The sequence below is a fragment of the Notothenia coriiceps genome, unplaced genomic scaffold (genome assembly GCF_000735185.1).
Source record: "Notothenia coriiceps isolate Sejong01 unplaced genomic scaffold, NC01 NC01_scaffold00023527, whole genome shotgun sequence".
Taxonomy (NCBI): Eukaryota; Metazoa; Chordata; class Actinopteri; order Perciformes; family Nototheniidae; genus Notothenia; species Notothenia coriiceps.
In genome coordinates this window covers 251,027-261,990 of record NW_011356228.1, presented here as the reverse complement: position 1 = coordinate 261,990, position 10,964 = coordinate 251,027, and the positions used below count along the sequence as shown (strand labels likewise).

General features: G+C 40.3%; 2 protein-coding genes across 2 annotated transcripts in view; one reads left to right on the top strand and one right to left on the bottom strand.

Annotated features, from left to right (window-relative positions):
- Window positions 1-3,448: 3,448 nt before the first annotated feature.
- Window positions 3,449-5,978, bottom strand: myca (MYC proto-oncogene, bHLH transcription factor a). Its single transcript, XM_010781706.1, has 3 exons — window positions 5,757-5,978; window positions 4,756-5,437; window positions 3,449-4,506 (listed from the first exon to the last, which is right to left on the bottom strand). Exons 2-3 carry the CDS (start codon window positions 5,402-5,404, stop codon window positions 3,851-3,853), a joined length of 1,305 nt encoding a protein of 434 aa, XP_010780008.1. The 5' UTR covers window positions 5,405-5,437; window positions 5,757-5,978; the 3' UTR covers window positions 3,449-3,850.
- An 873-nt stretch (window positions 5,979-6,851) lies between these two features.
- Window positions 6,852-10,964, top strand: part of LOC104954594 (ubiquitin thioesterase otulin-like) — a 9,886-nt gene continuing 5,773 nt past the window's right edge. Inside the window, exon 1 of the mRNA XM_010781742.1 lies at window positions 6,852-6,938. Within this exon, the coding sequence (XP_010780044.1) occupies window positions 6,852-6,938 (87 nt within the window). The remainder of the gene's footprint in view (window positions 6,939-10,964) is intronic.

Here is a 10,964-nt window from a genome sequence, read left to right as displayed (position 1 = left end):
TTCGAATTGTGATATTTGTTTTTAAGCGACCCAACGGAAGTTTATTGCAAAATGCGGCCATATCTCCGGCTAGGAAGGTCGTATCAACGTGCTCCCGTCTCTAGCACCCCCGCAGCCCGAGCTACGAGTGANGGAACGCCCTGAACTCGAGCCGAGGGCGTCCACAAAAATAAATAATTAGAGAGAGGATCAAGAGTTTTTATCGCTTGAAATGACGAAAAGGACAAGGACGCCCCCCCCCCCGCTCTCGGGGTGGACGCCCGTCCTTGTCCTTTTCGTCATTTCAAGCGATAAAAACTCTTGATCCTCTCTCTAATTATTTATTTTTGTGGACGCCCTCGGCTCGAGTTCAGGGCGTTCCGAGCTGAATAAGGGCGTCAAGACGACCCCCTGGCGGAAACGCTGCACCCACGGCCCTATCAGAAACGTTGCTATCAGAAACAATGCCCGACTGTTTTGGACGTAATATGGTCGGTGCATGTTTACATTAGCATCGCTAACACAACAGAGCTAACCTGTACTGCACAGAGCATGTGTGTGAAGAAGCAGGAAATAAAAAGGACCTGACCTTGTGGTATAACCGGCAAGAGAGACAGCCTTTGAGCTCAATACTGTTTCAGAAAGAATCCTTGATAATCCATGATATGGCGTATCATCACGGCAGAAACTTCCGCATCTGCTCAGACCTCTCCTTTTTTTTTTAAAGCTTTAACATAATACAAAATGTTTTTTTTATTGTATTAACTGCATCAGTAGCAAAAGTGCAAAGTGTTATACCTTGCTTTATTGATGACATTTACCATCAGCAATGGTCTTATGGAAAAGAAAGTAGCAGAACATGTTGCTGTTAGGTAAAAGGACTGTAAAAATACTCTGTTCAGTACAATTCCTGCATTTAAAATGTAACCTATTGAGGGGAAATTAAACTAAATAGATATAATTCTTTTTTTCTCTCCAATTAATTAACTTATTGTCTCAACTGTACTTGTATAGACTTATTGATAGTTACATTTTTTGACAAAACATCCAATTTTAGAGGCTCTTCTGTGTTTTGTAATTAACTGCAGTGAAGTAAAAAGCACACCTTTTCCCCTTTAGAATGTAATGAGGTAAGGCAAATTGTGTCATATAAAAAAAATATTCTCGTAAAGTACAAGTATGTAAATGTTTTACGGTTATTGGTAAAGTTAAACTGGGACTAGTTTCACCCTAGCGCATGTCTAAATCAGGATCTTTACACTGTATTTCTACCTGATGCTGAGCCAGTTTGGACATGAATAGAATACTTGATAGATATCATAGGAACAGTAGGAGATAGATCACCTATGAAGAATGGAATGCCGGTCTTTAAAGATATTTAGATATTGCAATAACTGCGGTGAACTACAGTGTGTAGCGGTGAAAAGCAGTCACAGAAATGCGGTTGGAATCAGGGGCTTTTTGTAAGCAAGACATGTACAAAACTTTCACTTTTCACAACTCTTTTTTTAACCAAAGTTACATCACCTCCACACAGGGTTTCAGTGTTTCCCTGGACAAAAACTGGAGGAGGTTGGGTGCATGTTGTCATGGAGGCACAGCACACAGCACACTTTCCCTGCTCACAATACACCGTCCTGCCCACCCAGAAAGCCCAAACAATGAAGCCACACTAACCCCATCTTTTGTGGTCCTCCCATGTCTCAGTATGGCTGCACCTCATACACCATCTCTGCTCTTATAGGCATTCACAAAATACATCTTGTTTAGTTGCAAACAAACAACATTTACATAAGCTGACATATACATTTAGAATAAGCAGTGAGCACTTCCTGATGTTATCATGCCTTTTCTCATCTTTGTTATGATCTATCACTGACGGGGATAAAAAAAATGCTTGCAAGACATACTGAGTGCTCCAAGGAGAATAAAGGAGAGTAACGACAGGGAAAGTATACAGTAAAAAAACATAAAGCAGACATCAACAACAATAGCCTAACAGAACAGGCAACTCCAGTAGCATTAACAGGAGTTAGACAGACAATAGAGAAGCCAGACGAAAATAATACTTCTCCTGAGAACAATAGTTTCAGACAGGTTTTATATTCACATCACATTAAACCTCTGCAAAGACGTTCACAGCCCCATAGCGACTATTGCTCCTCTAAATTAAGTTTTCATCAGACACATTGAAGATAACGAGCCTTTGCTTGATAATATCATCAGGTCTTATCAGTGCTAACTAAACAATGACTTTAAAAATAAAGAATGCAATCGATAGAGGACACATAGAAAAGCTCTTACCGCTTTAACTTCAGTATTTGTGGCCGCTTTATCGCTTTTATATTCCTTTTTTCTGATGATCAGTCTCGCGTCTCACTGACACAAATCTCGACCTCACTTCCATGTGCTCGCGACCAGGACCACGCGCTCAGGGGAGCGCTCTGGATATGGCGCGTGACGTCACGGCGAGACTGGAAAGCTGGTCGAGAAATCCGTGCAATATCAACAATAATACAAGGAGGATATGTTATAAACAAGCCTATATAACACATACGATATCGTATAAAGACTTTACAATGTGTGGTTCTTCACTTGGTGGTTATCAAGAGTTGTTGTCGCTATTATTGATACATCTACCAGATTCCTTCCAAGACATATTTGTCTACTATTTAGCAATGATATAGTATTGACAAGAAACACACACATCTATACAGTTTAGTCTGAACAATCCTACATCTGTGTTTGCAACTGTAAAGCAACATGTTTTGAGTGCACTTGGACTAAAATATGATCTGAGAATGTAGTAAGTAATTTTAAGATTTCAGTTTCATTGCCAAAGTAAGTATATTTTAACCATAACATAAATATTAATAAGCTTTCAATGTACTTACACTTTGTTCCAAGAAGATGTTCAGGAAAACATCTGTTTGCATCAATCTAGTGCATATTGAAAGCAAAACAGTTCTAATTGATTTAACAAAATCCCCTCTTAAGTACAAAATATGTGTAATGACACTAATTAGTCATATGTATGTGTGTGTGTGTGTATATATACACATTATTGGATTGTCAACAAGCTTTTTCTTAAATTCAAATTGTGCCATAGTAACAGATTACATATTTTCATGCATTATTCAGAAACCATGGTTTTAGCTTACCTTGGCTGTATTCTTTATGACCATTCACAAGGCCATTGTAACTTGTATCAAGGGAAGATATTTGTCATTTTAGCCCCAAAGGTACTTGATTTTTTGATTAAAAGTAGGAAGAGTGACTGTCTATGCATCATTACACCCAAACATGAGCATCTGGTCCAAGTCTGACACTTCATTTAAATCATGCATTTGTTTATTTGGCTTCTATCCTTCTGAATAACCCACACTACAACATGTACCCCTAGCCCCAGAACATATTAATGTGACGAAATGTGTGATGTGTGTTTGCATTGCAAGAACAAGGACACAAATTCAAGAAGAAACATCTTTTTATATTTCAAAAAGAATCTAAGAACATAATGAAAAACCAAACACTGGGTCTGAACATCCAGACAATTGAGATCCAAAAATACATTTTCTTAGGAAATATTAATTATATACAAAACATAAAAATGCATATTTTAGTTTGGGCTCTCAACAGAGAAGCTCGATTTTTTTTATATTTTATTAATAAAAATAAACTTTTAAATATGTATTCCACCCATAACTTCAATTGAGGCAGTTTGAATATTGAAATCAAACAAGATTTCAAAACAATTTAATCCGCTTTGCATTTGCATGCAACAACAACAACAACAACAACTGTACACCCTAAGTCTTGAACTTGCATAAAAAACAAAAAAAAGGCCAACAAGTCTATGATGATTTCAACTTTAAGTGCGAGAGCTCTGCAGCTGTGAGAGTCTCTGCTTTAGAAGTTCACTTTTCCTCCTCAGCTGTTCTTTTACTGAGAGGAGTCTCTGTTCGTCTGATTGCATGCTGTAGATGCACTCTGTAGCTTTCTTCAGGATCACCACTTTGGCAGCCTTTTCGTTGTTCGCTACCTCGGGGATCTCGTCCCTCAGGGCAAAGAAGCTCAACTTGAGCTCGTTCCTCCTCTGACGCTCCAAAACATTATGAGTCCTTCTCTTGTCATAGTCCTCCGTGTCAGACGTCCGTGGGCTTGAACACTTGCGGTTGCTGCTGATCTGTTTGAGGACCCTGCTGTGGCCAACCCCCCCACCTCCACCGTTGTTACTGCTGCTGCTCTCCAGCTTCAGCCTCTTGACAGCCGGCTGCTCGTGCCTCATGGATGGATGGGCGGCGTAATTATGCTGGTGGGTGGAGACGTGGCACCTCTTCAGCACGAGCGGACTGGGATGCCTGGACTCTGTGGGGCTGGGGTCGCACCGCTTCACCGCGTGCCTCTTCTCCACTGTCACCACATCGATCTCCTCCTCTTCCTCCTGGTCCTCCTCCTCTTCTTCTTCTTCTTCTTCCTCCTCCTCATCATCGTCTTCATCATCATCTCCATCATCATCATCATCTTCTGCAACAACAAAAAAGATCAAAACAATCACAATCTGAATCATTCATGCTAGAGTGGAAATGGAGGGAGTAACCCTTCTCTAATCTCACAACAGACAACAACATGTGTGGAACAGGCAGCATGTCTACCTCCTGCATGGATCACATTAATAAACACAAGCATCCTTCATATCAAACTATAATCTTTGCACACAGACGGAATTCCTAATTGCACAGAGGGGTGTGACAGCATGATGTGTTCAAAGCTTACCTGAGTCACTACAACTGCTGCTGCTGCTGCTGCCACTGTTAGGCGGGGTGTCCAGTCCCAGATCCTTACTAGGGAGCGTCCCTGCACTCTGCTTCGGCGTCTCTGCTATCGGGTACGGGAACACCACAGACGGATCAATGCACTCTGACGCGGCTGTGTTGAGGTCTTGCAGGTAGCTGCTGTTTAGCCTCCATGCTCCGGTGGGCTCCGGGCAGTCCCCGGACACGGACTCCTTCCGTGCGGCGTGCAGGGAGGCTAGCCGCTCGGAGACCACCTTCTCCAGCTTGGCTGCGGCGGAGAAGCCGCTCCACATGCAGTCCTGGATGATGATAGATTTAAGGAAGGTCTGGGAGTAGTCCGCGTCGCAGATGATGCTCTGGTTGACCACGTCGTCGCCCAGAAACTCGGTCACCATTTCCAGCTGATCCGCCGTGGAGGGGAAGAGGCTTGATAGGGACGGCCGGCGGCTCGGGGAGAGGGGAGGGGTCGGCAGCAGTTCAAATTTCTTCCAGATGTCCTCGCTCGGTGCCGGAGGCTGGAGCTGCTGAGGGTAGAAATCCTCCTCCTCGTTGTCATAGTAGAAATACGGTTGAAGAGAGTCGTAGTCGTAGTCATAGTTTTTACTCGCCAAACTTGAATTCAGCGGCATTTTGAATGTGTTGTCTTTTTCCTTATCGTGAAGCTGATTGAAAGAAATAGAAATAAAGGTTGATTAGATGTTGATTCTAAAAAGGTCTACAGGTTCAATGCAGCTGCTTGGCACTGATCCTGCTCTGCAACATTAAGTGCAACAACATCACATGGTCACTCCAAAACATGGACCCTCTTGTATTCGCCACTGCAGCAGCAGGTGCTCAACTGGGAAACTGATAGTAAATTAAGTGCAAGAGGGGGGAGCCCCACCTTCAGTTAACTGCTACTGATGATAAACTAGTACACTTTTGACTAAACTGGTGTGAGAAGTTAACGTGCAATCTCCAGAAACCCAGTCAGCACCTTACCTTTTAGATAGTAAACTCTCGGCGGAAAAAGACGAGGCGAAGTCGACCCAAAGGGCGCAAAAAAGGGCAGGAAAGTTATTCCAATTCGAAAGTAACATTAAGTCCTTCCACGTAGGTGTTGCTGGTGGTTTCTGTGAGGCTGTCTGAAGCATGCATGGGGAAATTGAAAGGCTGCACCAGCGACCCGGTGAGGACGACGCACTGTCTGTCATCAGCAGCGTGAGAATCACAGCTGAGAGCTTCGCCGCCTGCAATAAAAACGACCCGACCACTCCCCCTACTCATCCGCTGTATCCCTCCGCTCGTTTTCCCGCGAAACACTCGCCGGCATTGAAAATCTTACACAACCTCAAAATAAATAATTGCATGCTTTTATCCCCGAAAATTATTCACACACAAAATAAAGATGTATTTAAACTTGAAACACGTGATTTCATTGGTAAAGTTAGTTGCTAAATGATATATTTTCTTTTCACAACGGCTCTATTTCGGCGAAGATGAAGTGGGAGGGGTCATAGTAGAGTAGAGCTTCCATTGACGGGAGACATGCAAAAAATACTAATGCAAGTAGTAGTAGTAGTAGTAGTAGTAGTTGTAGATAATTAGGAGGGATTGTTGCACTACTATACCGCCTTAAATATTAACACACCTCTTAAACTGTTTCTTTAAGTCTGTTGCAAATGTTGCTCTCATTGTAGTTATTTAAACTGATTTATAGTAAATGAATTTGCATGCTTTTGCACAAAGCATAACTTTGTTTTTCCAATCCTCATTGTAAGTGAACCTGCAAAGATTCAATACATTGCAAATGTTGACAGCTGTTTGTACAATTTGTGCCTGCAAAGCTCACAGGTGCAGGGGCTTATCTAGATCTGTCTGCAGGCTTTTCCACTGACAGCTCTGAATTGGCTGAAACAGGTGAATTCAACAATCAAGCTTGTGGGGTAATGTATAAATGAATCAATTAGAAATAGGGTGTGTGGGATTCTGACAATGTATTGTAGCTCGGGGTTTTTAGGCTGGACATATTGGCACCAATTAACTACAGGAAGGAAGCAATTAAAGGGATCAGATCGGTACTGCAATTGGGTGGTAATGCCCTCCTCTGATGTGATAGGGGTGGAGGGTTGGACGGGCTGCGAGCGCCCTCTGCTGGGCAAATTAATATTGGACTGCAGCCAGGTAGGTGCAAGGTCAAACCTCGGATGTGAACATAAAGTCCACAAACCATCCTTAAAGTGGGAGATTATTGACTAAATGCAAATTAAAGAGAGATTGTTACGTGTAACACCAACACTACATGTGGCTTATTAACTAATAGTGTTGTGCAGTGGGTTAGTAGAGATTTAAATTGGGGTTACTGGGTCACTTCATTAAAAATATAATGAGTTCTGGAAACGACAAGAGCATTTTGATAAAGTAGCCTGCGCTATAAATAAATATACTTTATAAAATCTACATCAACATGTTTGAAATGATAAGCCTACTCTAAGACTCCACACTTGGCGTGTCGTTGACTTTAATTAAATGTATTATTTCAACGGATTTCACATAACTGTATCAAGCAATAATATTACATTTGAAACAAATTATTAAGTTCAACTTAATATTATTGTTTTCAACTAACCTACTGCAGTTATGTGAAATCTGTTGACATACCACATTTAATTAAAGTCAATGTTTCAGCTTTTCAGTGTAAATGCAACTTGTAATTGCTTTATTGAAGGTTTGTTTTTTTGTTTAGACCTTTTTTCAATGATTTAACAATGGTAAAGATAACAACAAGGAGTTTATAAGTGTCTACAAGTTAACTATTAACCAATACTGACTGACCTTGACTTATTGATGAGAACTCTTTTTGGTGTTTTTAGGTTTTCATCTCAACCAACAAGGATTAACTAACAACATTTTTTTCTTAGCTTTCAAATGAAATGGTATATCCTTACAGGATAGAAAAGGAGAGAAGAGAGATTTCTGATCAAATCCAGAGGACGTGGAAAAGAACACCCAAACTATAATTACACCCTTCTCATGTCCTCTGTACTCATTCCTTCATCCTTTCCCTCCCTTCTCTCCTTTCCTCACTCTGGGATGCTGTGAGGAGGATAGCGATCACAACCGAGTCATGTGTTGTGGTCATTATGTTTATCGGCTCCGGATGTTTCTTGTGTTACTGTGTTTTCAGAGCGTCCCAAGACACAGAGGGAAGCTTTGAGACTGGCTGGCATCATTTCCTCCGATAAGTGGAGGCTGAAGGTGCTTGGTAGAAATGTGATTGTGGGTTTTTTCTTTCAGTAAAACTGGTTCTTCCGCTTTTGATTGACACAATCTTTAGACAGTATAGTGCAAAGGGTGTTTTAACAACAACATTTAATGTTGATTATTTGGCAAAGGATTATCAATTTACTGTAGGGAAAAACAGCTGCATAAAGTCATCGTACATTAGTTTAATATAAGTGCCTTATCTGCTATAGGATAAAAGTACACCCCCGGGTGCTGATACTGCTGGTAATGTTGAAGATCTGGATTTGATGAGGAAATGGGAAGAAGAGAATGCTGAAGATCTGGTTTTGAGAAGATGTGGTATTTAGATTAGCTGATGAAAGGAGGTAGATGGGCTGGAGGCGGCCGCAGCATAAACACCTGAAATCACAGCTGACTGCAGGACAGAGGAAAACAATTTTAAAGTTTGACTGCAGCGCGATGATTGGCTGCTGGAGATTGTGGTGGAATGTAATTGGTTAAAAGAGAATGACCATAATGAGCTGATTATATGCAGCTGAACACAATGACAGAGGCTTTGTCAGAAATCAATCTTTATTTGCTAAGTGCAATATATTTACTAAATTATACTGAAGTGTTAAAAACATCTATGTAATGTCGTCAAAAAGTCAGGAGATGAAACAAAGAATTTGATATCCACAGCATCTACACTATTAACCAACAAAGCAATGTCCCACTTTGATATATCTCAACAATTCCTTGAGTCTAAAACTATGCCACTGAATTTTCTACTGATAGTTAAAACAATTACGATGTATAAGGGCCTTAAATAAAGTAAATAATAGAGTGTTACAGTAAATGTGAAAATTACATGCAAAGAGAAAGCCAAAACTAACTACTGTATTCTCACACAAAGGAATATTTCACTCTCATTTTGTTGCCCTTTTTATGAGAGAAACTAAAGGATTTTGCATATGATATAAGCCTGCATGAAACAAAACTGATTTGCAGATCTCTTTTCTATTAAACACAAAAATAGATAAATAACTGTTGAATGATTCACGAGAGCTCTTCCCTATGCCCTTCCTGTCGCCTCCTTGCTGAACTTCCTTAATTTCTGACCACAAATCCAACGTCCTGTGTTGTGTGGTTTTATAAAGCATATTCAGCATACAACACACTTCCTCTTCCGAGCCTCGTGTGAGGTGATGCTATCATGCGTTTATAGGTTTGCACCATTCATGTGGCAGCATATACACACATCTGCACGCTAAATAAATGTATACATGCAGCCTAACACATGAGCAGACACATATAGAGAGAGTGTGCTGTTTCTCAGGACACAGTTCAGCATGATGCCTGGGTATGAGGCAGGAAATCAATATCTGCTCAGCTTAGAGAGTAAGAGGAGGATGCCAACTAAGCAATGAGAGCACGGTAAATCTGTCAGACTACTCAGGAGCTAATTGTGTCATTAATTATTGACAGTGACAACAGGCAGTTATTGACATTGCCTTTACAGCAGCTACATAACGTGCAGTTTGAGCATACAGGGCGTTTGTTGTAACACAATCAAACAACATCAAATTGAAATAGAGAAGAGATATAATGTTTAAACAAGTACCATAAGACAGCTTGGATTTAAATGAAAATATGGCATGTATTAGTATAACAAGATATGAGAAATGCTATCAATACCTCTTAATTGTAGCCCTAAATAATGTTGTTTCATTTGACCATGTCTGATCTTTTATGATGATATTGTAATATCTTGTTGTATGAGAGTAGTCTACTGTAATGTGTCATGTTTTCTATACTGCTGGTAGAATAAAAAAACGTAGATTTTTTGATGCACTTATGACGATGAGAAATTAGATTTATTTAGATAATGAATATTTTAGTTTCCTTATACCAAAGGATAGATGGAATAGCTTGTGAATATAAATAATATTGTATGCGTCTTTACCGCAAAGAGCATGGGTTTTACTGCCTTACTGCATCTATAATGGGTGATTGTTTATGGGGGTAATAAATAAAGTTGTGGTTTAGCTGTGTAGAGGTGCAGTACAGGATAGGGTTGTGGTGAGGTAGGGCAGAGCTTGGGTTGTAAATTGGTCGGACACAGATGTAAGCTGAAAAGAAGGAAATTGGAGGGAAGAGCAAGGCAAATACACTTAAAGGGAAGTGTTAAGGGCACCCAAGGGTATCCTTACAAATGTCATTTGTTTCCATTTTTAGTATTTGGAAATGTGTTCTGCAGCAGCACATGTACTGCTCCATAGTGTGTAAACAACATAAATCCCCAGTGAGGAGAAACACCTGGAAAGTGAAGAGATGAGTGATGAAGGGCTACAGGAGAGGCAACCTGACCATGTCTCAGCATTCTTCCCTCTCTTTCTGCATTTTACACAACTAACATGCATGGTGCCAACTCAGGATCGCCTGCTTAATTTGATGCTACTTTTTAATAATTTGATGAAGATTGAAAATGATGTCACAGGAAGAAAGACACGTGGACATTTAAACTCCCTGAAAAACAGCTACAGTAATCTATCAGGACTGCATTAAATGTCTTGTGAGGATGAGTTTTCTGTCCACTTTGTGATGTTAGTCTTAAGAGAGCTCATAATGACAGCATCAGTTATTCCAGGTGGTGCTAAAAGCTGTTGGTCCCTGACATGACCACTAGAGGGAGTCTAGTATGACTTAGTTTAAACCTATTAAAAACTTTGATTTACTGGTTTGTAGTTTCTTTTCAATTTAATGTGGGCCAATTAACAAAGTATTATTATTACAGTTATTCTTACTGAATTTGCTTGTCGATAACGCCAATTTAATTGTATGTTACTTCTTCACATCTATATGATTTTATTCCATCTTAGTTTGATTGTTTTTATTGATCAATGATTTAAATCAGGGGTGTCCAAACTTTTTTCCCCGAGGGCCACATACAGAAAAACATACGAAGGGCTAGGCCGCTCACTA